The 27,065-nt window shown below is 38.3% G+C and overlaps 2 protein-coding genes across 26 annotated transcripts in view; one reads left to right on the top strand and one right to left on the bottom strand.

The window, feature by feature from the left end:
• Positions 1-4,435: 4,435 nt before the first annotated feature.
• On the bottom strand, positions 4,436-7,114 carry LOC109483114 (splicing factor 3B subunit 6-like). Its single transcript, XM_019786106.1, has 4 exons — positions 6,993-7,114; positions 6,635-6,753; positions 5,658-5,796; positions 4,436-5,286 (listed from the first exon to the last, which is right to left on the bottom strand). The coding sequence occupies exons 1-4, from the start codon at positions 7,020-7,022 to the stop codon at positions 5,185-5,187; spliced, it is 390 nt and encodes a 129-aa protein (XP_019641665.1). The 5' UTR covers positions 7,023-7,114; the 3' UTR covers positions 4,436-5,184.
• A 171-nt stretch (positions 7,115-7,285) lies between these two features.
• Positions 7,286-27,065, top strand: part of LOC109483084 (tumor protein D52-like) — a 31,735-nt gene continuing 11,955 nt past the window's right edge. For 6 of the 25 annotated variants that reach the window (XM_019786062.1, XM_019786061.1, XM_019786060.1 and 3 more), the window contains exons 1-4: positions 19,036-19,575; positions 20,903-21,039; positions 21,652-21,800; positions 24,283-24,342. In XM_019786062.1, coding sequence (XP_019641621.1) covers positions 19,179-19,575; positions 20,903-21,039; positions 21,652-21,800; positions 24,283-24,342 — 743 coding nt within the window. In that variant the 5' untranslated portion in view covers positions 19,036-19,178. Of the gene's footprint in view, positions 7,482-10,671; positions 10,738-14,381; positions 14,442-15,821; positions 16,077-19,035; positions 19,576-20,902; positions 21,040-21,651; positions 21,801-23,128; positions 23,189-24,282; positions 24,343-27,065 lie in introns of those variants that run through there. The other 19 variants (XM_019786051.1, XM_019786052.1, XM_019786049.1 and 16 more) reach the window with 16 other exon arrangements.

Below are 27,065 nucleotides of genomic sequence, written 5' to 3'. Positions count from 1 at the left end.
ATAGCTAATGAAGCCAGCTCATAAAACAAGTCTATCAAACACGAGTGCATAGTTTTACAGCTTTTCTAACGCCTGTAAATATGTTAGATTGACCCACTAAACTATATGATCTAACTCTGATATGGACTCCGAGGTAACTCACTGTGGAGGTAACTGTAGTGGTATGTCACAGTTTCCTTACAATTACTCTACAACATAGTCTACAAGCCAAAATGGAAACAACAACAACTAATGGGATTTCGTTGACCACCCAAAATGCTATGCGCTCTTCTAGACAGCCTGTCTCCAACCCAGATGCTCTCATGTCTCTTCAATATCAACCTAATTGTAAGGAATAGGCATTTAGGCACACCAATTTTTTTGTGGTTCAGAAAGGCGTCGGTTTCAACACTATGTTGCGCCCTGAACCGAGTGGAGGTTTTATGTAAAAAAAAATTAACAAATTGAATCTTCAGAAGTCAGACAAAGTCACTTCTAAAACTAGCAATCTCTTCGTACCTGGGATAATGATTATTGCCACTGACACGGTGTTTTCTTACTGAGAAGAATAGATATTTCCTGATGAACGTTATCATACAGAAAGCCTTCTTTGTCGATTTAAGTACTCTCCAAGCAGAGGTTGTGGGGGAATGATCGTTACCTTTTTATATATATATATATATATATGGCCGTTTTTTTGTCCTGATCCCCACCAACCCGTCGGTGGCCGCGGAGCTTCTCTGGCTAATGGATACTGCCTGGCCAATTTGATACTGTCTTTTTGCCACCGAGAGGGATCTGCTTAGACTCTTTAGAGATTAGATTTTAAGGGGTGTGGTCTGAGAACATCACTTCGTGGTCAATGAAGCCGATCTTCCTACAACGAGTTCACTAAATTTCCTCATCGCTTTGTACCATTTTCATGTAAATGTTTATGATGGTGTTTATAGGGATCTTTTAATCATCGATGCGTGGTGTGAAGCTTCGTCTAGATAAGACTTCACAGGTCTAAGCCACAGCAGGCCTCGTCACGTCTGTTACCAGGCAATTCCATCTATAGCACACAGAATGACACTTGGAGATCCACTGTACTAATGGCCTTCTTACTGTGTTTTACTTTCTTTGATCTCTGCAGTTCTCGGAAAGCACTGTGACTATATACATTCAGGGGTATTTCAACTGGTGTTCAGCATCTAACTTTTTTACTTATCCAGCCATTGGGTTTTCATTTCATTTCTCAGTATTGAAAGTGGGTCTATAAAACCCAAAACGTGTTAATGTTGCTGTAAATATATTACGTTTATTGAGTCTGATGGGTTCATAACAGCAACAACATAGCTCCCCTGGGTACATTTTTTTAGACGAGCTTGCACAATTTAGTGCGATTGCAAGACGTTGTGATATTATCACCGATACAATGTAGTTAGCTCTTGTTACCAAGTTTTTGTGAACAGCCCTGACAGATAAAGTGTGCCTGAGACGGGTTGACAAACGGGACACACGCATTCAGGATCGATGGGTAGTTTTAAAGGACATTTTGACAAAAGATGAAGACCTCCTAAGGTGGACAGTAACAAACGTCGTAGCCGTGGCGAGCTACGAAGAAATTGCTAGTTTTAGAAGTGACTTTTGTCGACCATGGTCTGACTGCTGAAGATTCAATTTGTTGTTTTACATAAAAACTTCAAGCTGGCCGGATCAGGGCGCAATAGTGTTAAAAGTGACGCCTTCCTGAACCACATTACGAAGAGGCATGTGAACATCTGGGTTGGAGACAGGCTGTCTAGAAGAGCGCATAGCATTTTGTGTGGTCAACAAAACCTCATTAGTTGTTTCCATTCTGGTATTTAAACTCTGCTTGTAGACTATGCTATATGGAAAACGATAACATACCACTACAGTTACCTCGAAGTCCATATCAGAGTTAGATCATATAGTTAAGTGGGTCAATCTAACATATTTGCAGGCGTTACGAAAGCTGTAAAACTATGCACTCGTGTTTAATAGACTTGTTTTATGAGCTGGCTTCATTAGCTATTAAAGTTTTGCCTCAGCGGGTTTGTGTTGTCCTTTGCACAGATGTCAGATCTATAACGCTCTCAAGCTAGTTGTCTTGTCCAGTGAACCGCATTGGAAGACAGCATTCCATAACAACTGTTCAGACTTTGTAACTTTAAGTTTGACCAACTACAATACTTTAGATACTAGTAAGTTTAAAACAATAACATGGCAAAAGGTATCATGGAAGTTTCATTTGACGTATTCTTATTTTTCAAAACGCGTAAACACATGATTTTCTCGGATCTTGTGACAGATGGCACGGTAGTTTTGCTTCTTCCATAGCAGGTTGTAAAACCATTACGGCGTTTCTTTCACACTGTCCCTCGGTGCGTAAAGCATAATGATCTCTGAAATAATTTTCATTGACCAAATACTTGATGTGTAGGAAAAGGCCAAGATCGTGACACAGAGTGAAAAAAAATCACGTCTTTGGTTCTGACAAGATGAAATGTTTCCTCTCGTGACCATGATAATTGTGACCCACCGCCGTCCATGTAGTTCGGATGTCCACCACTTTGTAAACATGGACATCACAAAGGCTGCCCCGGACAGGACAGACGGGGGACAAAAGAGCCCGCCCTGGAGCGACCTGAGAGCTGTCAGACCAGAGACAGGACACGTCCATCTAGCGCGTGCCTTCAAGAAAAATGAAGATAGATTCGTTATTTTCGTTTCGTAGGCTAACGTTACATTGCCACATTTGTCTTTCCGTTAGTTCAATGCCTTTCTCTGTCGACTCAAAGACATGGCCCGACGTGTTTAGACTACCAGAAACCTTCTTTGTGATTTGATAGTTTCTTTGGCAGCCTCCGTCACCCTTCATCTTAATGCACTAAGTGTCAGACGAACAGAAAGTGTCAACATAGGAGGACCCATTAAATCTCCAAGTAGATCCTATGGTGACAAGGCAGTATCTAAATGCCCAAGGAGTGAACATTAGCCACCGAAACCATACGCTTGGAGATTAGGAGAACCGTCGTAGACACTCGACTGCACCAAGATCCCAGTTATAAGGCTACGAAAAGGTCAGCCATTCGTGGGCATCATGAGCTGATGCATGGCGACTGCAGACAGGTCTCTGCAGGATCTGTCCTCATGAAAATTCAGATGTCATTCTCCGTGGTTCCGTCCCGTTGCCTAGTGATACAGGTGACAAGGCCTGCTGTGGGTAACGCGTATATTAACCGGGATGAGGCTCGGGAACACACATCAAAGATGAGAAGATTCTTTGATCAGATATCTCTTTGTCGTTTACACGTACACGAAAACGACACAAAGACGTAATGAAATTTTGGCCAGTGGGAGGACAAGCTTCATTGACAGTGATTCTTTTGATGGTCACACCTTTTGGACAATGTAGCGGCTCTTGGATGACAAAGACCGACGCTATTGTAATGTCGGGTAAATCTAGATCTCTGAGCAGAATGAAGCTGTCTTGTGGCTTTCCTTCTGCAGGTTATATACATGCAACGTTTCTTTGGATGAATGATTAAATGTTTGTTAACTGATTGGGGATCTTTGGGGTAAATAATATCAACTACGTATGGTCATCAATTTAACACGTGGGGTCAGTCGTTCTGACCACATGCATTAATCGTCGAAAATGAATTCATGGATTTTGAATAAAAACACGGAGACAAATGATAAATTGTAGAGCTTGAGAATGGGACATGATGGACTACAAGTGTCCTCTAGCTGATTAAATGAAAACTGCAGTTTTACTGTGTGACGAGTATTGATGTAAGGCCACAGCAAGTAGATTTTATGGATGACATCTTCCGCAGACTCCAAACCTAATGCGAGCGGGCGAAAAAAACAAGGCGGGCCGAAAAAACAAGGTTCCTCACATTTCAAAATTTTGGCTCAATCATTGTACAAATGCTTTTGATTCAGTGGGAACATAACATACACAGCCAACATCACATATCACTGCATCAAAGAAAGAAACAAAATATTAAATCAGAGCCTTTTGTTGTCTCCTCTCTTCATTGCTATCTGCCATCCACCTTCTGGCATGGCAACAGGCATCTTTGCCCATTTTCGGCATGTCAGAAGGCCCCCAATTTTTTTTTTCAAAATCAGGCGAAAATTAATGCGCGCGCTGATGTCATCCATAAAAGTTACTTGCCTAGTATAAAATGAGAAATAGGAAATAGTGTGGGATATGTGGAGGAAACTAACGCACATACACAGATGTAGACACAGTCATGCACACAACACGTTACACACACAAACATACAAATGATACAGTCTGATACGTACATACACATACATTTGCTTCGTGATGGCTTTTCTTAATGTTTCTAGCATTTAGCACCTCTTGTGACATTTTCAGTAATGATTTAACGTGATATTACTTTCAAAGTTATTATCAACGAAATAATGACACAGCATGTCTTTCTACTAAGAATACTACCAAAGATTTATTAAGTATTTGGTTCGTGTCCTTCCATTTTTCTAAAGTTAAGGAATGTAACAAACCAATGTACACGATCATATTTTGTTTCATGTTGTGACTATACTAACACTTTTGTTCTTCATTTACTTACAGCACTTTTGCTGGTATGGTAACTTACTATAGTGTGTACTGCTATACTGTAACTGTACTTCAAATCAAAACTTAAAATATGTGATAGCGTCATGTTTTAGTTGTGATCTTGGAGGATCAACTTTTATCACAGAGTTGACATTGAAAGATATGTAGATCAAAGAATATCACTGTATGTTTGTGTGAACATCACAATACACTGGAATGGTTGCCACATAACATTGAGTTTTCACAGCAAAAAAGAAATAGTAAGAATACCAAAATATACACCAGTTTTCTAACAACTTTATATATGGTAATAACAACTTATCTCAGAGCTCAAAACAAGTAACGTTTTTGGTTGCTCACATGTGATCCAGGCTTTTTCATAGGTTGCAATTGTTGACAACAACTTTTATGTATGCATACAAGTTTTAAAGAGTCATATCTATAAATAAGTACCAGTATGTGTTTCTTTGACTGTTGAGGGTTCAAAACTCTTGTGATTTGAAAGGTCCTTTATTACAACGTTTACATCTTGATACAATTTTTTGTGAAACTGTGGTCCTACAGGTACAAAAGTCCTACAGGTACAAAAGTGTCTTCTGGATCTAATCCTATTTTGCCTCTGTTCTTGCCGCGTCGCCCCCAACTCCATACTTGGCCTTAAGCTTCGACAGTTCCTCTTCCTTTTTCTTCTGGTCAACCTTCTTAAATGCCTGCAAGAGGGAAACACAAAAACCAGACTCCGTCAGAAAAATGGTTAAACATGGAAATGGAAAAAGCAAAGAAATTGTATAGCTTCATATACATGTATGTATAAGATACTTCTTACAAGTTTTACTATGATTTCAAAATTACATGGGCACATGACAAAAGACAACATTGAAAGTTTTTTAACATCTTGTGTTAGCTTCAGAATCACATACAATATTTTTACCAACCTGTTTAAGTAAGATTTCATCATATCAAATACATGGAACATTTGACATTCAATATTCAGTGCACAACAATAATAAATAGTCAAATAGCAATAAATGTCTTCTTGGTTGCAAATATTCAAAGGTATGGGGGAAACTGTCCTTCTTACCCTGTTCGGTTGGTAGTATAGAACCACCAGGTATCTGTTGCACACATTGAAACCTGAGAGATGGTCACAGGCATTCTTTGCATCAAAGATGTCTTCATAAACAACATACGCTGTGCCCTTTGTCTCTGGTGTGTTACCCCTGAAAAAAAAAGGAAAACAAAGAAAAAAAACAACATGAATATGAAATTCAAGTTGAAAATGTGAAAATATGACATGCCAATATTTCCTACAATGAAATCGGTACATTAGATTATATATGTTTTTTTTAAACAGTGGTACTCTATTATGCACTTACATATCCCATAATGCTTTGCTGAGATCTATCCCATAATACCTTGCACACAGAACTCCACTTACAAATTCACATTTGTGTGCTAAAAGTGCAATACATGGACAAAATTGCAAAACACAAAATCTGGAAAATAACCCCCAAAAGTACTACTAAACATCCAGAGCAGTTAACAGTGATCTTAGACCTTCATCTGTGTTCTTGAGAAGTATATGAGTACAAAGTGACGCCCAACCACAAAGAGAAGGCGTCAAAAGAATTGCCCATTTATAAAGGTAGCACACCTGCATACCTAGGCGTGTTGTATGAAAGGAGAGAAGGTTAGCACTCCCCTTGATAAGGACGGAAGACCCGCTTGCGGGTTTACAACACACATACGGTTAAGGCATTGCCGCCTACTTCGCGGCATCTAACCAATTTTTTTACACAACAAAAATATAATTTTGTGTGGCGTAGCGGTAGCGTGTTCGGCTCGGAACCAATGCAAGCCAAGAAGTCCCGGGTTCAAACCCTGCCTTGTCACCGATCTTGTGCTCTTGGGAAAGGCACTTTACACAACTTTCCTCACTTCACTGAGGTGAAAAATTTATTATGAGCATGCCAGAATGATTATTATCACGATCGTGGGCATAAAAAGAAAACCAAACCAAATATTCGGACAAAGCAAGGCAAGGGATCGTCCACTTACATTCTGATCTGTCTGATGGCGCCGTACTTGCCGAAGATGTCGTACATTTCCTCAGCGGTGATTTTGTAGGGCAGGTTTCGGACGTAGAGGATTCGGTTTACTTCTGGCGGCAACCGAACCTGGGAGAGTAAAGAAGCAAATTATAATTTTTTGAGGAGGAAACAAACATGCATGTGTTGCCAAACACAACAGTGCTGTCTGACACCCCACCAGAATATCGGGATTCACATCAAAATAAGCGATCACAGGGTCGATCGGACCAACAAACAAGAAACAACAATGTATAAAGTATCACATGAACCTAATTTAGAGCATATACTGAGGATTATAAAGGTTATATCGACATTTTTGTACTCACATTCGCCTTTCTCGCTGCTTGCATCGCCATCTTGAAAGCTTTGGTCCTGAAATACGTCACGATCACCAACAAACAAATAAAGTATTTCGGTGATTTTCTACAGCACAAACGAAGTTTAGTTTAAAACATTTACTGCATAGCAGCCAAAAATATCATAAACATAGATAGCGTAATTGTATGTGATATATTTTGCATGTACGTTTTGAAATAGTATTTTATTTTAGCTCAACATAAAGTGGTTGCATGCGGTGTTACGTCGTGACGTCGTGCTCAACTTCTCGCGAGATCTCAGACGAGATTTGGACAGGATTTGCGTTACGTCACCATTTTCCACGACTGCAGACCAGAGAAGACCACGTACTTCACAATTCCCTGCATTTTCTCGCAACTTTTGAGCCTCAAACCCATCAAATCGACCAGGCCTCGCCATGGAAGGCACAAATCCAGCAACCAGACCAGACTCTCTGTATCCAGACGTCACAAAACCAGGTAAAAAACGAACTGGGGTGGTGATATAGGGGGAGGGGCATGATGTTTATATTTTTCAGGGGAGGGCTAGTCAAAAATCAATGGATAATAAAATATATGTGGCGCCTTTGCGTCTAATGGTTCATAGCAATGGTTCCTACTTTCAGCGTGACAAATTGCCATTTTTAATCACATTGAAGCCTGAGTATTCATAAAACAAGTATGCCACTTCCAATTGCTGTTTAGGAACTATTATGTGGGTGACAAATAATTTATGTTGTGGGGAGACACTACATGCGCTGGTGACTACACGTCACATGATATATTCTTGTGACCTTATTTCTCTCCGTATTCATAATTTTGGGGATGGGGAGTTTTGATCAATATTTTTGTGAAAAAAATATTGCTAATGTGCAAAATGTTGAAATATAAAATTGGTATAACGTTATATATACTTGGTAATGTTCAAAATGTTGAACTATGATATTGATATATGATGTTAATTGCTAATGTGCAAAATGTTGAACTATGAAGTTGGTATATCGTAATTCATATGTATACATTTGATATACTATAGTATAGAAACTAGAGTTTAACGTTTCCGTAAATAAGGACATGTAACTGATTTACCGTAACAGCAAGGGCCAATGAAGAAAAAATATCTTTTGTACATTTCTGTTTTCGAAATAGTAGTAGTGTCATTTTGAAGCCAGAATACTGAGAACAAGCTGTTGACATGAAATCAGTATTGATGTGTGCAAGGACAATTTGCAGCCCTCTTTCAGCCTCTGGCAAATATCATCAGGGAAACAGGAAGTGTGGCCATATTGGAGCAAAATTTCTGTTCCCTAAATTAAATATGCGAGATCATGTCAGCATTCTAAACCATAGATACTAATTGGCATATAATGAATAGTATACAAATCCCTATATACCCTTTAAACTAATTATTACGTAACCAATCAGTGCAGAGATTCTAAACTAATCAGGAATGCAGACATTCCTCTAAATCTGATGATGCAATGCCAGCAACATAATTGCAGACAATGTGTCTAGATTGACAAGCAGGTTTAACATCAGCAATTCCCACTGACTAGGGTCTGCGCTAAGAGACAGCGCTGCCAAAAATATAGGCTAAAACATTGCATTTAATGATTTCAGTAGACATGGTTTCATGCATCTCTGGCAAAGAACATTTTGTTTTGTCTCACCTCAATTTAAGGACACTAGCATTACATGTTAGTACAATGAAGGACTGTAAATTCGTCTTTGATTTATAGTGTCTTGGATACAGGTTTTTCTGGTGGTACCAAAACACCTGCAGGAAGGAAAGATGCAGGGCTCGAAATTCATTTTTGAGAATAGGTGCACTGATGCACCCAACCTAAAAAATTGGGTGTACAGAAAATTTTTGGGTGCACCATATAAAACAAAAGAATGTCAACAAAAACTAATTATGTATAAAGTGGAAGAATGATTTTATTATTTTTCTGGCACTACTGTATACTACTATATACATTTAACATCTTGATATATAAACCTACAAAAATATTTGTATGCACCAGTGCATCCACAGAAAAAAATGGGGTGCACAGCTTGGGTGCGTTAAGGTGCACATGCACCCAGTATTTCGAGCCCTGACTGCCTGAGATGGGTATGTGACCTGACTGGTTCATTGCAAGTCATTTATCAAGACTTTGTCTCCTTTCTTAAGGGAAATTTCTTCTTGTCACTTGAACAAAACTGCTGCTATTCCAGTGTTTGTTTGTAAGTTATGGCAATGAGGGATCCTAAGGACATGTTTTCATGTGCAATTATCTGCACCTGTCAGCAAAAATGTTTGGAACCACTGACTGCTCAAAAAATTGTTGACACTCCCTAGCCACCTGCAACCTTGACATTACAAAGCTGATACCAAAGAAAAATAGAACAAACTAGAGTTCCACGATCTCATACCTTCGCCAAATGATGTTACCCTTAGGCCTTGACGAATGTTGACGATTCGCATTAATTATGCAAATTAGGCATTCATTTGCATAAACACTACCTGCCAATGTTCTTCTTCTTCACAATTACACATGCCACACGTTTGAATAATCATATCATCAAAGGTAGCAGATTTATAGCATTTCCTCATTAATTATGCTAATAAGATGCTGATTTGCATAACTATCATTTTCATATGTCAAGCATTCTTTAAGGTACCCACATACCAAAAATCATGATGATCCGTCAATCGGTTCTTGAGTTATCCTCCTTCGATTATTTTTCAACAAATGCTTCTGCAGTTCCAAAACAAGCCGCTAGGGGGTCCAAACCTATGTCACTTCTTCCCCAGCCAAAGAGCTACCTACCATCCAAATTTAGTGACCCTACCATGTCCAGATCATGAGATATCAAAACCGGAAGTTCAGCTGCAGTACCATAACAAGCCGCCAGGGGGTCCAAAATCTAATCAGTTCCAGGTCTCATCAAGACCTACCCACCTACCAAATATAAAGACAATCCATTTTAGCCTTCTTGAGTTATCGTGTTCACACACACACACACACACACAGACACACGAACGCCAACGAAAACATAACCTTCTTGGCGAAGGTAACAATACAAGTTTTAATTAGTATCATAATCATATCAATAATTGCATATTGCAGAAGAAAGAAGGAATTCGAAAGTAGCTAATATTTTGAACATTGCTCAGTATTTATGTTTGTGCTCGCAACATGGAAGGAATACAGAAGAATCATAACCATATGAGATTATGACTTGAAATTTGTAAGTAAAAAATTGTAACTAGCTCTTCTTGTAATTATGACTGTAAATTGATTTATCTTTGCAAGAAATTCTTTTCCTGGTACATTGTGTGGGAGGGAAAGAAGTTGGTTTGTGACATTTAAAATTTACAGCTGAAACATTAATAGCAGTACAGAATATTGAATGGCTTGTCTATATGTTTATTTTTGGAAAGATCACATTGTGTTTTCCTAACTATAGCTGTTCTTTTGTATTCCTTGTTTTTCAAAAAATACATTTGGTACGTGTTTGTTTATTTATTTGTTACTATCTTTGCCTTGTTTATCTAGAAGGGCAAGGACTGCAAGGTCGGTTTGTGTCCGCAAACAATACTTGTTTATATTTGTTGTACCTATAATTGGAGTTCTTGTGTTTTTACTCAAACTTGTTCTGTGTGTTTCTGTGTGTGTGTGTGCAGACGAGGTGGAGTTTGTCCCAAAGTATACCCCGTCGTATTTGAACCCTACTCAAAGTGCACGTAGGGGTAAGTGAAGACAGACATGTGCATTTTGGACTAACTCCTGCATGGAAGACAAGTAGGACCGCTAGTAGAAGAACACTCATCTTAAATACCTTACCTTGTACATGTAGTTCAGCTAGTATAACACATTCAGTGTTTTTCTTAGTTTATTGTTTTAACCGGCCATCATAAAGGTACTAAACTACTATACCAAAAAAATATTCAAAAACTGAAAAAGCTTGATATGTTTTAACTTGATACAATAAAGGTATACCAAAAAATATGCAAAAAGTTTTATATATTTAGGACATGATATAATCTTAACATGTGAATTAACTGTCAACAAAATATATACGTTATCAGGGAAATACTAATTCCATCATTTTGTTTAGTATATAGTGACATAGAAACCATATATGTTGGCAAAGATGTAGTCACATCTAACCCTTAGGAGTAGAGTGTAGAGTTGGACCTGCTAGCTAGGGGTTTAGTAGCCCATATATGAGGGCCTGCAAGCCTTTTTTCGTAAGGCGTAATCAGGCCGTTTTAGACTTCGTAATCCGTAGGCAGCCTCCGCAAAAATCAACGTAATTCGTAATTCGACATTAGCCGCAAATCGTAAAGTCGTAATCAGCTCTGAAACTTTAACGTAATTCGTAATAGGCGGCGAAAATTTTGCGTAATTCGTAATCACTACCCCCCTTGCAGGCCCTCATATATGTGACATGGTAAGAAATGGGCTAAGCGCACATATGCATGTTACAACTCATTTAGACAAAATTAAACTTATGGTCAGAATCTTTATTTGGAAACTCAAAATGTTTGTAGGAAATATATTTTCTAAGGACATGTTACTGTACAAAATGTACATATACTAGTAGCTGTATTGACAATTGCAACCAGCCTCAGAATCTCAAGATGTACATAGATGATTGTCATTGATCTGCAATTATCTTGCATATACATGTACATTAGGTTGTATTGCACCTCCTTGACTAGAAGCCATCCATGCTTTTATTGTATTTTGGTTGCATTCTATGATGTATAAGTTTGTTCTTTAAACACGTCAAAATACATTTCCTACGATTAATATTTCGCAGTTTTTTCCTACAATAGTGTGCCCCGAATCCTTGAAAAATTGAAGAGAATTCTCTCTCTGTAGCATTACATATCATAGGTGTAATAAGCTGCAATATGATGACTATGTTATCACACCTCACAAAGTGAAACATATGGTAGTGATAAAACCACCAAATCTAGGAGCTCAAGAAAAGACACTCAATCGACTCTTATGACCGACATTTACGTCAACCTCAAACCATGCACCACTATGAAATATTGAAGATTCAAATCTCACGAGACGAAAGCTACTTTGGTACAACAGTTGGGATGTCTGTATCAGTACATTTGTCTTTTGGAGGGCCTGCATGGGGGTTCATGGCAACTCTCTACGCTAAATTTTGAGAAGGTATTATGTTGAATTCAAGAAGCCTCCTCATCACGCTTAACGACAAATTCTAGGTAGCTACAACACATTTTCTAAAATTATACATATAGAATTAAAACGGTGTATTACGTTTTATGCAAAATGTGCCAATTACGCTCTACGTTGACTCTTTGTAGAATCAAAATGGCCATTTATGCTCTACGGAAAAGGGCATGCAGGCCCTCTGTTGGCTGTGAGCCATTTTGTGCTTATGATGTAGCTTTGCGTCCTGTGGGGTTGAGCTAAGTGGAATTTTCCATGCAGTCAATATTGGTTTTTCGATCACCCCTGGTATCTGGGTGGGTTTGAGGAGATGAAACATGCTGTCATCTACCTGTGTGGGTAGGAAAGGTGGATTATCAGGCTTTTAAACTGAAGATTGTGTGAAATTGAATTTTAAACCATGTGCAATCATAAAGTGTTGTATTAGAAAAATTACTTGCATAAATCATATTCATCTGGCACTGAAAAAGAAAAGGAATTTTAAGGAAAGTTGGTTTTAAAAAATCTTTCCATGCAAATATAATCCTAAATTCTAGTCCATGGTCGATAAATAATTGATATGGCAAGTTCAAAATTCATAGGTACAATGTTGTTATGTATTGAAGCACAACCAGAGTATACATATAAATACAGTGTTACACTCTTGTTGTCAGGGACTATGTTAGATATGTTCTATCTAGTATTTATATAAAATTTACTGATGCCTGATAGTAGTTTCATAATCTTCAGTTCTTTTTTAATCTTGTTCATTTTTGGAGCTCAAGTGATTTGACCTATATGTATCATAATGTATGGTAGCCATTTGACACTAAATTTTATTGGGTAATGGACAAACAGGCAGCAGGTACAGGTAAACAAAAACTGAGCCTGAAAAACTGGTCAAAATTTACTCAAAGGACTGTAAGATTTCAATCTTAGTACAAAAGGCATGGCAATCGTTTAAAACATTGAGTCACAATGCAAGCATTATAACGCCTGTCTATTATAGGTGACAGGTTTGCTGATGTTATTGATTCTAGAGAGGGCTGCTGCCATCTGCCCACCTTCAAAACGGAAAACCAATAAATTTGTGTGAAACCGGATACAAGCCAAGAGCTCTGTAATCATTCCTGGAGAGATTGTATCGACATAAGGAAGATGAAGGGTTTCCTTCTAGTCTCCACCAGACTTCTTTTGCGGGGTGAATAAATCGTAGAAATCGGCCTAAAAAGGGTATCAATTGGCAGAGAAGGTAGCCGGCCAGAGAAGCTCGATTGCCCCGCCATGGAGCTTCTCTGGCCGGCTACCATCTCTGGCCAATTGATCCCTTTTTAGGCCGATTTCTATGATTTATTCACCCCGCAGTCTGGTTGAGACTATTTCCTTAGCTAGAAGAACTATTCCTGTGTAGTTGTGATGAAAGATGTTTTGTATCATACCTGGCCTGCGATAACGTTCGATACAGGTGTTCCAGCCCATGTGATAACTATCCATATCGTTCAGGGTTCTAAATTTGGTTTGTTATCACACTACACTGGCTTCTAAATGTTCCATAGAATAATTTGAACGCATTTAAATTGCACAGTTGTGTATTCCTTGGGTGATACTGATACAGAATACAAAATGTAGTATTCTATATTATACATGTTTTGAAAAACTTTTCAGCCAATGTACCAATGATACTGAAGACAATATTTCTGGGTGCAGACGTAATAAAGGCTAAATTCAACAGAAAATTATAATTTCCAGTAATGCATCACTATTTTTTATGACTTTCATTCACAATATGTCATCCATAAAATCGAACTTAACTAGTGTGCACAGCGTAATCAGGACTTTCTTAATCATCTTAAGGCATGTTTTGTCTAATTTCTCAAGACTTACACGCAGACAATAGTATTCTGCATTGATTACTAGTACATGCACTATTCAGCTATTGATACTGCAATACATCTCTAGCTCTGTGTACTGGATCTGTCCAATACAATCCAATCTTTTCTAATCATATTGATTTCTTTTTCCCCATCTTTCCTTTTGCTTTCCTTTTTATTCAATCATTTGACAACCACGTACATTCCTTTTGGTTTAATTTTCTTCCCATCTGGACAACTACCTTTTGTATTACTTTAATTTCATTCATGCTGCTTTCTGGATGTTTGGTCTGCCGCCGCCGCCGCCATGTTGGTTGTTCCCGCGCTAGCGTCTAACTCGAGTTCCGGGGAGGGCTGGTCGTACCTGGAAGTGGACACCCCAGGAAATAGTACGGTCTTTTTAACTTTCCTACTCATAATATATCACACCCTCTGCATGAAGTACATTTGTCTATCACTATTCTCAGTCCTGTAGCTGTGAGTCGTAGGGGCAGTAAGTCTGTGTGTCCACAAAAGTCCTGTGATGGGTTCAAAACACATTTTCAGACATACATGTACATGTAGATCATGCACAGATTTAGCTTGGTATCTATCTTCCAGTCTATGTCCAGTCTGTTCTTAAGAGTATTGCTCTCCTCCACAATAATTTGACAGTCATACTCTTCAACTAATTTCTTCTCACAGTCACATCATCTGCATGAACTACATTCTGTAGATGGGTATGAAACAAAGGTAGCATTTTCAATACATGTGTAAGATCACGGTCGAAACAACCATATCCATGTATGTGTAGTGTTACACATTTAGCAAACAGAACACATGATTTGGCAAGGTTTTGAAAATATAACCACATCATAGCATTAGAATTTTGTCTGTAGCAAATAGTATCTTTTCCAACATGACATTTAGAAATATAGACATGACGTCACCCTTGAATGCAAGAATAGTACCTAAGCGAGTCATTTTGCCAAAGCGCTACATGTACAATACATTACGGGTTATGCGCAGCTGCAAACATGTATAAACATGGATGAGTCCTGGCCATGTTGTTCAGAACCAGGACAGAAGGACCATGTCTCCTCATCAAGGCTAGGTCCTGTTGCCAGCCAGAATCAATATTTGGGTAATTCCGTACCAGCTGGGTTACACTGGTGTTTAATCATGGGGGCAGCACAGGCTTGGCTTATGGATATACAGTCAATAGGTTGTTACAAAATGAATGACTGGACCATTTTGTTCCCAGACTTATAGTAGATCTAATCAAGGGAATGGATTTAGAAGGAAAATTGTTGCTTTATTACATTTGGATACTAATTCTACTAATTTCTAGGTATACATGTATCATATGTATCTTTTCATGTAGAAATGGCCAAATGTGACCCACAATATAAATGGTTGACTTGTAAGGGCTTGATTTAGGAAGTTTTCTTTGATTAGTTTTGCCTGTGGATGGGGACTAGCTTGTTTTCAAAAGGGTGGAATCGATTTAAAAGCAGGAATGTTATGACCACAGGTATTGTCAATTCAATTTTCAATTTATTCAATTAGACAAAATCATACAAAAGCAGGGGTTGACTAATGCACCCCTGAATTGTGCATTTGATTTTTACAAACATACAAAATTACAGTAATGTAAAGGTAATGGCCCTTTTTGTTCAGGTGTGTGAGTTTCTAGCTCTGATCTTTGCTATGCTCTCAACAAACAGAAGGGTCATTTGAGGTCACCAACCTTTGACCTGCTGTGTTAGTCAGACAGGTAAATGAGGTCACCTGTGAATAAGTTAACCTTTAACTAGGCTCCACACCTTTACCTGCTGATGTGTCAGCCACTAAATATCACAGGATTTAAACAAACTCCTGTAGAAAACTGTGTGCTTTGTTCTTAGCACAACCAATGTCAGCCTGTTTGAGTTAGAGTTAGAGTGGAAGAAATTTTATTGACGTCGTTACTCCGTTGGTCTGGAACCTTAGAAGCAATATGGCGGAAGAAGGCATGTTGGAAGAACACATCTATTCTGTTGCAAGTATGATATCTCAACTACTACTACTAGATAGGCTAAGTACTGTTCATGTTAGTGTTTTATTTTGTGTTATTGGAAGTGGTCTAGTCAACAATGAGGTTTCAGACAAGTTGAAAGCTCCTTGAAATTGCTTGAATGGACGTTTGAAATTTTGGAAAGAGGTATGGGATTTTATGCTTGTGGTCACAAAATGTGCTATTTTGATCAAGCTACAATGTACATATGAGCAGTGCATTGAAATGTTACAAGCTGTACAGTAGTTTGCTTGTGGTAGACATTTTTATAGACGATGACCCAACGGTTTGAAGAATTACTCAATTATACTTGTCAGTGGCTACTGCCATAGTCGAGATACTGTAAATTGTGAAATATTACCATTGGTCTTACAACGTATGTTCATGAACTCAATGCACCAAGAATTACAATTCTATAACATTCAATAATATTTTGCATTACCTGTAACATTAACAGTAATGTTTCAACTGCAAAGTCAAAATGCACTGCAATAGACTGGAGTCATTTCCCCAAATTTAGTCCCTGGCACAAAGTTAAAACAATTTACGGTATTTCTTGGCATCAATGTCTAGTGCGCAAAGCAATTTCACAAAGTGGGATCCCGCCCTGCCATAGCCCAAGGGACAGTAACATTTCCTATGGTAATTTCTTACCATAGGAACCTTCCTTACATGACAAAGACTCTTACGGTTGTTGAACAGGTTTTTCTAGTCCTGTACATTGAGTGAACCGTTCTTTTACATGATAAAGTTCTTACGGACCTTGTTGTTTAACCGTTTTTTCTAGTTACTTGTATATAAGAGTGAATCGGTTCTCTGTTCAATTGTGACGCTGAAGAAGAGTGATGGATGTCACTCGAAACGTCCGGAAATAAATCCGTTAACTGATCCAGTAGTAGAGTTTGAATTTTCTTACGAGTAAAGTGCACAGTGGTTTGGATGGATAATTTATCATAGTGCAACATGCAGTCCCAACGGTGAACATATGGGAACTTGAGTCTTCCATTTGGACATGGCAGCAAATGATAAATGTGGAATTTTAAAAGGAAATTTTGAAGCAGGCTTAGTGGAAGATCATAGAATTGATCTGCAGTTATTTCCCAAGTTCCCTTGTTACCAAGACATACATGTATTCATAGAATTTCATACGTAAATTATTAATATTTAAGACTGATAATACAGTACGTAATCTTTTGCATGCAGCATGCTAATTGCATGATTCAAGGAGGAAAATGCACAACATATCTCAACTCTTTTGGCAATTGTACATGTACATTGTTATATACAATAATGTACTGTCAATAATTGGTTTAATTTCATGAAGACATAATATTCTGTAGTAGAAGGGGTAAGGAGGTATTTTAACTTAAAGTTCTGCAGTTGAAACAACTCTAGAATGTTATGTAATGAAAGAGCATATTTGCACAGTATGATGATTACAAAATGTGTTTTGGCAAAACTGGAAACATAAACTATGGATATTTTACGATTTACAGCAATAAACATTTACTTAATAGTTTAAGTGTTGTTTTTAGGGAAGCTGGACTGAGCTTAAAGTATTTGCATAACAATAGAAAGATATTTTGTTTTTTTAACAGAAGATGTTGGAACTTGTTATGGATTTTTGTGGACCATTTTGATCTGTGCTCATATTATTTACTTTGGATAGTATGGACTTTAACAGGCATTGTTTGAGACCAATGTAAAAACACTGGTGCCAGGATTTTGGTTTCTAAAACCACCCAATGCCAGCAGCTAAGTGAAGGTGAACAAGTACTTCTTGAGAAAGGAGGCCAGCTCTTGAACCAAGACCAAATAAACAGGTAGTCAAATTCCCTAGAAGGCCACTGACCGAGGGATAAACCATTTATGCTTATGGTGAAGTCAACAAGTTTCTACAAATCTTATTGAAAAGGAAGATTCATTAGCTTTGACTGCATATTGTTTCATAGTTGGCAACTTTGCAATATTAATTGATTCAGTTGTTTACTGTATTTTTAAATGTGCTGGTAAGTTGCGTTGTTTGTGGACCCTCCCAGAGGCCAGACGGATTTTGCAAGATGTTTGTTCAGCCTCGGTGTTTGCACAACTGTCTAGGTCTGGGCATGACTCAAGGGCACATGGCCCTGCAGTACCAGTACTGTGCCATAGGTGGCGTAAGGAACATGTAACAGGTGTCTAGACCAATTGGAGAACAGAGCATACATTTAAGATGACTTTTATGATGCTTTAAATTGTTATAAGTTTGTGAGAACTTCACTTTGTTGTAGAAGGTGATAGGAGACCTTTTCCTTTTTAAAGTTTGCAGTTGAAACAACTATAACTATAAGATTTATGCAATGAATTTACAGGTATAGATGTCCATAGGTCATTGCCAAAGTTACATAAAACCACCCCAAATTATTTTAAGACTTAAGTATTTGCTTTGGTGGTTGTTTTTCTGATTAACTTGAGAAGTGTTAAGCAAATTTGCATACAATGTATGCATTTAAAGCCCAGCAAAATCCACGTAATGTGTCCCTTACAATTTTACATATACAGTTGCAGGTTAAAGTGTCTAGCAACAGTCTATGGGGTGATTGTGTCACCTTAGAACTTGTTATTCAACTTCAGAATAGAAAGAATGATGTCATACACACGGATGTTAGGCTGCACTTTGAGCTAATGGCTAGTCACATGTCTGAAACACCTGATCCTTAACAATAGGGCACCTGAATTACCTGAGACGGGGGTGTGAAAACTGATAGGACTTTTTTTTCCAAGACCCTGAGATCTTTTCTTTGTACGAGACTTTAACTTTGTAGAATGAGTTGCTTAGTTTGTAAGACAAGTGAATTGTTAATTTAGTTTGGGTGAATAGTTTTGGAGTTATTATTTTCTTAGCAGTTGGTCCCCCCCGGTTTGAAAATGACATGTTCTGGTATAGATTGAACCCTTTGACATGAGCACACAACACGTCATTGTGACAGCCGGCACTTGTGAAAAAAATCAGCTGTATCCGTGAACATGTCTGCCGCAAATTCCCACTTCAACTCCCAACATCTGCTACTTCTAAACTGATGTTTATGTTTAAGTTTACGTTTTCCTACAAATGGAGGCATATGAAGAGGACTCGTTTCATATAGAAACGTTGGAAATATCCGATGCTTCGCTAGACTTTGGTCACGGAGAACTTTTGCTGAAAGACCAGAGTCCAAAAAGGACTAACAAAAAGTCTCTGGTGAAAAAAACACCACCTAGGCAGCAGGAGAAAAAGTTCTTCACCAGGAGAATTTCCGATCTTCGAGAGAAAGATGGCGGGAAAGTTGCGTCGGGACAGTCGACTCCAGAGGATGAATACGCGTCTCCGTTTGATTTTAGCACGAAGGCTGTTTATGAGAATTATTTATTCCTAATGCCAGACAATCCACACTCGCATGGGGACGAGATACAGTTGTGTGATGATGATGATGGTCAGAAATTGCAAAGTTACAGTCAGAAATTACCAGGTGAGGTTAGGAAGAGAATGTGTTTTTAGGGGGAGGGGGGCAGTTTGCTGTATATCCATTATGAAGTCCACATGTGACCTGAAGAAGGTTAAAAAATTGAGCATTTTTTTTAATGTCTAATGTTATAGTTTTTGATAATAATATTTCCAGCTTCCTAGAAGCCATGGTTTTAGTTGTTTGAGCCTAAATTTCAATTGATATTGTAGACTGAGCAAGACTTTCGTTTGAAAAAAAGTATCTTCCTGGTTGCAGGACTCTGTTAAAAGTCTTCAATGTGCATGGGTTGTCAAAATCCCTCAAAGTTGGCCCCACAAAATAGTAGGTTGGTTTAGTATGCTCTAATCGTAGGTAATTTTCAGGAAAAGATTATTACAACCTGCAATTTGTAAGCTAGCAAAAGAACAATAGTACTGTTACTGTATATCTAAACAGAACAATAGCAACAGGACAAACGATTTTCCAGCTAACTTAAAATCGTGTTAAAAGTTTGTATGCCTTCTCAGTTATACATTGTACGTGAAGGTTAATATTTAGCAGTTATAGGAATGCAGCTTTCAGCTTAAACAATTGGTGATGACGTTATGTAAACTTCACATTAGGCAGCTGTTGTAGTCCCAAATCAAATACAGCTATTAGCATTGACTGAACTCTTTGTACTTGAAAGTAAAAAATTGCTTTAGGCTTACGTCATTGCAAAGTGCATAGCACATGTACCATGAATATATTGTAACAGCTTTGATTCTAATGGTTTAAACTAATTAGATTTAAGGACCAAAATGTGTGTGACAAGGAATGCAGATGATTCTTTAACTCCATAAGTTTGTTCCCATAGAGTTATCCAGAATATATAGTTATACAAGGTACTATTATATAATTCCTGCTTGTTGCTGAAACTCCATTGTACCAAACTTAACCAATCGTATGCATTTAGTTACAGAAGAGTTGGACTGGGTATATGTATATTCACTTTAATTTTGGGCCTTGGCATAGATATTTTCAACATAGAGGAAACAGTATAATTCACTTACTAGGAGAAAACATTTTCATAATTCAAAAGTGAAACAAGCTCACGTATGACATTGTTGTACATGTTTAACATTTCAAATGTCTCCCACCAATCTTTCTGTTGTGACGAGGGAAATGTAATAATGGAAGCACGTTAACTTTTGACAGTTTCTGGATAAATACGCATCCAACTACATAGCTTGTATGTGTTAGTCATGTACTGATGAAAAGTAGTGGATGCCACTTGAATTTTGAAATGTGTGACTGTTTTCAAAATCTATCCAGTTCTTTGAGTAACAGTTTCTTATCTTTGTTTCTCCAGATGAGCACACCTATGACAACAGGGACAGCGCCTACTCGACCCCTGACCCCACGCAGGACGGCGACCCCCTCTACCAGGACCCGACGGAACTGCAGGATGAGCAGGAGAAGGAGGAGATTAGAGCAGAGCTGCAGAAGGTACAAATAAAAAAGAACCAGCGCTCGAAATCCTTTCCTTTTTTCTGTATTTCTGCACCGGTGTGGGTAACATGCCTGTAGCCAGGATTTTGCTTGGGGGGTTCTTCCCACTGTGTGATGAGGGACCTGCGAGCGCCATAGGCGCAAGTTTCCTAATTTTTGAAATTGAACCTCCTGAAATGGCATTTTCTGCATTTTTGAGAGTGTTTCAAAGGAAAATCAGTGATAACTTTTTGTTAAATCATCCAGGCAAAGTGAGCAGTTTTTTTCAAGGATTCCAGCCCCATACACTTGTGACACAAATCAGTCCATTTTTTAAAGAAAAATATTGGACGTTTAGATGAAAAGTCGACATTTGAGCCTAATTTAGGAATTCCAAATACCAGGGCTTGAAACAAACAATGTGAGTGAGTGAGTGAGTGAGTGAGTGAGTGAGTGAGTGAGCACGGCTCCAATTTTACCAGGTGGTATTTGGAGCCCTGATATCTTTTTGTGTGCTTTTTACTACAGTCAAATCTTTAGCACCATCATGCATAAAGGTTGTTGAGCAAAGAAAAAAAACTTAAATGAATGCTTATCCTTTCTAATGTCCTTTGAATTTCCTTCCCTCAGACTGAAGAAGAGATTAAGACCCTGAAGCAGGTGCTCGCCTCCAAGGAGAGGGCCGCTGCTGACCTGAAGCGACGTCTTGGCATCACACCTCTCAAGGAGTTCAAGGACGAGGCCTCCAAGACTTGGAAGAACGTCCAGTCCTCCCAGGCGTAAGTACCTACAATCACAGCTTCACTACAGCAAGTACAGGATGAAGCAAGGCTTGTTTGTTTGTTTGTTTGCCGTGTTCCAAACAAACAAACAAGCAAGGTTAAAGTTTAGCTTCCAACACACACAGAATTGAACTTATCCAATTTTTTGACTGTAAAATTTCCCATTCTTTGTAAAGGACTGTTAAGGACTGTAATGTGCAATCCACTTCTTCTGTGATGTCATGGCACATGAGTCTTCTGCATGATGTGACTTCACAGAAGCAGTGGACATTGTGTAGCTAAAGGTTAATATAAATAATAATTGAATTTAACAAATGACCTTAGAGGTTTAGTGTAGCATAACAGTGAAAGGTAGGTTTTATTTTATAACTGTGATATTGTAAGTTAGTATGATTTAGATTGCTTACTTAGAAATATTGTATGATTTAGATTGCTTACTTAGAAATATTGTATCAGAATAGTTAGTGTTTTCATCAAGATCTGTCGACTTTACCGAAAACTGACATTTCTATTGAATTATGTATACGAAAATATCAGAAAAATACTCAATATGTGAACTTGAAACATGTTTGTGTATATGTTGAATATGAGTACATTTGTATGCATATATTTATGCTTTTGCATGCCCTTTTCACTTCTAATCTGTCCATCATAATTGTATGTAATGTCTTGCATGTCAATTCTCTCCTTGTCACTTTTCACAACAGACTTACAAATGTATGTGTAAGTTAGACCACACCAATTTGGTACTCAAACATTTTAAAAATTTTGCAAGAGGATAGAATAAAAACAAAATTTGTCAAAAAAAATGTGTACAAATTGTGACACACAGTTGTGCAATCACTACAGCAGGGGGCTAGTCCACTGGTAGTGGTGTGTGTTTAACTCCCAACTCCCATACACACAGGCCACTACAGCAGGGGGCTAGTCCACTGGTAGTGGTGTGTGTTTAACTCCCAACTCCCATACACATAGGCCACTACAGCAGGGGGCTAGTCCACTGGTAGTGGTGTGTGTTCAACTGACTATATTCACTCCCTAAAACTGAACAAAGCTACATTGCACAGATTTTCCCACAAATTTTAAGTGTCAATCGAATTTCCTTCAGCATTTTCTTTGAGAACCAACATCTTGATAAATTGGTGTGGTCTAAAGCTAGCATGCATGCATGCATGGACTCATTTATACAATGCATGATACTTCACACTACAAGAGGGGACAAGGGTTCTTCATTTGGTTTTTGATTTTAACATTAATTTTTAATCATATTTTCACCATGCACCACCCCGTCTGCCCCCCTCCCCCATCTCTGTTCCTTTATGTAGTTATCAGAAAACCAATGAGAAATTTGTGGAGTGGAAAGAAAAAATGGAGTCATCCGAAACGTGAGTGCACAGAGCTCTTGCCTTTAGCGCTACGGACTCCAAGAAATATTCTACTTTTAAGAAAATGGATAGTCTTGTAGCATTACATGAGAGCACTAGCACTAGAAAATCTTTTGTCTAAAAAGACAAGAAAACAGTTGGTAACTGTCTTCAGTGTTACATTTTCAAAGGCGATTTACATGAAAGAAAGTTTAACTTAAAAGTTAAAATTCAACATAAATATCTGATAATCTGTTTTTGTCAAGTCACTTTTAAAGACTACATTTCATATTTTACCCCAGGTTTTTACCATTGCACATTTTGTCATACATCTACATGCATCTTTTTTTATAATTTCGGAAAAAAATTGATACATTTTATATTAATCAATCTTTTAAGGGTACGAAAGCCCCTTTCTGCTTAAAATTGTTTGGTACTTCTATGCATGGAGACTATATATTGTATGATCATAAGAGTTAATGTTTTTGAAAGCTTTTTTCAAGAGTTCGGTGGTATTGTTATAACTTTTGGGGAATGTTTGAGACCATGTGTCAGGTGTCTATGGATGTGTGACAGACTGGTGAATGTGTGGTCCTGTACCTGTCCCACCAACAATCATTCTGCACTAAAGCACCTCATCTCTTCCTATAACACTGAAACTCATAGTCATATGACTACCAAACTTTACAGTGATTCTAACTGGTCCAATCGCTCCCCAAAATCTAGTTGGCCCCCCCCCCCCCACTGTTTAGTTCGATCTTTCCATCAGATATGTTTTCTTTAACTTCTATCCAAAACATGTCTTGTTTTTAGTATTAGTACGTACTGTGGTCCCTCAAATTTGTAGTTTGATAGCCAAAGTCTTAAACTTTATTATTTGTTTGAAAAAAAATTCCAATAGATTTTGTAGTTAGCTCTGCATGGCATGACCTGTCTAACCCTTGCCCTTTCACCTTTCTTACTAACCTTTAACCTTTAACCTGAATGACCCTGGCTTCTCTGCCAGACTGGCCTATTTCTTTCAGATGACAAGTTTACGCCCAGGGATGGTTCCTCCTCATTCTTTACCCTGTCTTTTACATGTCTGAACTGAACGTTTTTCCTCCAATCTTCAGCTATCAGAAAAACAAAGAAAAGCTATCGGAATGGAATGAGAAGGTCAAAACCTCCGAAACGTGAGTGGTAGACATCCCTGTCAAAGTCTTTGTCCCAAAAACTTTTTTGTTTTTACGTTTCACCACTAATCAAGTCTTCCCATCCAGAAGTTTCCGAAGTTCCCTTGGAAAGTGGAAGACTCAAACTACCACAAATGTAAACCAGGGAAAGTTGGAAACTTCTATACCCATGCATTCCTCTCCTGTACTTGCCATTATATTCTCCTGTTATGTGCCATACTTCATGTCATGCATGTCACCAAAGCTACATGTAGTTGGAAGCGGCGCCTTTCTTGCAAATAATGCTTACTGCAACAGCCACATGACTAAACCGATGCCCAATCGGGTAGTATAGTCAGGCTGTAGTTTTGAGTGGTGCCCTTGTAATCATGCAGGTGTTGAGCAATTTATGTGGCAAATTCGAGCACGAAATAGCAGCTGCTGTTAGACCCAACAAGCCCTGCACAAGATTTCAAATTAAAGAAAAAAATTGTCATGATGTAACCCAACATATGTTACCATGACGACAGACCTCTGGTTTAGGTCATTGACTTTATTTGTTTGGAGAAGAAGAGGAAGAAGAAACAGAGCAAAAACAATGTGTTTTTCTTCTGTGAAGGTAAACATAAAAATGGAAAAATAGCTTGTAGACTACCCGGTAGGGCATTGGCTTGGAAGCGTGGCTTTAGCATGTGCATTTGATGAGAGTTTTAACCTGTCCATAGAGACTGTTGGTGGGAAGGTAGGGTGGACTGTGGTGTTTGTGTGAGTGTTGTGGTGGTATTAACACATACAATTTAGATACAGCCAGAAAGCTGAATTCTTTTACGTTCATCTGTATGATCATGTCGGCAGAACATACTACATGTACAAATGTACATGTAAGTACTGGGCCTGGGTGAAACCCAGATTTTTCATGGGTTTTTACTAGATGTTTGGGCAACGTTACATCAGGTTTTTGCATGTTGCAGACAATTTTTTTTCCAACACATCCTTGAATATGCTAATACCTCCTTAAACAAGATGTTCTATTCAAGTGCTATGCACAAGACATTACAGGTTTCATACCAGGCGCAGTACGTTCTGCTGACATGCTCTCTGTTTGCAGTGAACTTAGCAATATATGTGTAGAAATTTTGTACTAAAATATGCCACATTTAAACTTGCCACATGTACCGATACTTCATGTTCTATCTATTATTGCTGTCATATCCTACAGTATTTATTATTAACAGGCGACACTTTAATTCCGGACAGACACTCTAATTCCGGACTACCTCTCACTTTTCAAGCATAGTTTGTCCTGGACAATTGACATTCCATATTGTGATGTAGAAGATGACAACAACTATGTAGATAACAATGATAGTTCCCTAGGGATCAGGTTATTTCTGCAGATTTCTGCAGAAATCTGCAGAATTCTGCGCAGAATTCTGCACCCCGCGCAGATTTCTGCACAGAATTCTGCGCTGGGTGCAGAAATCTGTGCAGATTTCTGCAGAAATCTGCTTTTTTAAGGATTTGTCCTACAAAATGTATCATTATGGTGATAAGTGGTAGATATACTCTCCTACAAATGCTACAATCAGGTTACATGTATTTTGGGCATAACTTGTCGGAAATGCCCAGCTTTTGCCAAGTGCCCTGCAATTTGCCATGGGGATAGCTTTGCACTGTATGTTGTTCTTTCTTTTCATTTCTTGAAAAAATTGTGATATTTAAAGTAATTTATGAAGTAAAACAATTCAAAAAGTGATGATGAGCTATACACATTACAGATGAGGACATACAACGTAACAGACGTAATTCTTTGAGCTATACAGGCAAGCATAAGACCAGATCCCGTAACCAGCTAGCCTGAGTGTCAGCCTTTTTATCTTTCGTCTACTCCCCACTATGCTACCTGTAGAGTGTGGGGAGCGGACGAAAGCTACAAAGGCTGACACTCGGGCTAGTACCCAGCATTATCAGTTGAATGAACCATTAGGGAAATTCCATTGACACACGGCGAGAAATCTGCAGAATTCTGCAGAAATCTGCAGAATTCTGCAGAATTCTGCACAGATTTCTGCGCAGAAATCTAAATTTTAAAAAAGATTTCATACAATACTGTGAAATTGTCCCACAAAATGTATCATTATGGTGATAAGTGGTAGATTCATCCCCTAAATGCTACTATCACTAGTACACCCCACCCCCATAGTTTCAATGAAGTCTCTTAATCGGAAAGTCGGGTAATTGAAAAAAAATGTGCTGACAAATTGGCTTTTCAAATAAGCTGCTTCCACTGTATCAGCTTATTTTGGGTAGTTTTATCAGTCCAAGTATTCCCAGGCCGAACAATTCATAGAGGCATATTTGGCTATTTGTAACAAATTGCAGGGTATTGGGCTGCCAATAAAGTGGGAGAAAAAGCAGAAATATATGCATTTCCAACTATTTGGTTGGGAAATACTTACTTTTGCTTGCAATTGTTGGCCTTTTAGTATACTTCTGATTTACAGATCTATGGTCAGTTTAACAGGAACTTGATACACCCACCCCTGTCCAATGATTTTGGATTTGGCAGAAAGTGTCAATCAGACAGAGAGACCACATGTTGAGTACCCAGAGTATGCCAGGCTGAATCCCTGGACAGCTAGTCTGACCTCATTAGCAGACAGCATGCTGGACTAAAACAACACAGACTTACCAGGCTGATTCCAGGGATAGCATGTAAACTGCAATTTTCCATCATTACCTCG

Source organism: Branchiostoma belcheri, unplaced genomic scaffold (assembly GCF_001625305.1).
Source record: "Branchiostoma belcheri isolate BF01 breed outbred unplaced genomic scaffold, Haploidv18h27 scaffold62, whole genome shotgun sequence".
Lineage (NCBI taxonomy): Eukaryota > Metazoa > Chordata > Leptocardii > Amphioxiformes > Branchiostomatidae > Branchiostoma > Branchiostoma belcheri.
The sequence above is the reverse complement of the archived record's forward strand: the minus strand, read 5'-3'. Positions and strand labels throughout refer to the sequence as shown.

What these genes read in the sequence shown, in the direction of transcription:
- LOC109483114 (XM_019786106.1), bottom strand. Translation starts at nt 7,022, where the DNA reads ATGGCGATGCAAGCAGCGAGAAAGGCGAAT. An exon ending in AAGCAGCGAGAAAGGCGAAT is followed by an intron (nt 6,754 to 6,992) that starts GTGAGTACAAAA and finishes TTACTCTCCCAG; the next exon opens with GTTCGGTTGCCGCCAGAAGT. An exon ending in GCCATCAGACAGATCAGAAT is followed by an intron (nt 5,797 to 6,634) that starts GTAAGTGGACGA and finishes TTTTTTTTTCAG; the next exon opens with GGGTAACACACCAGAGACAA.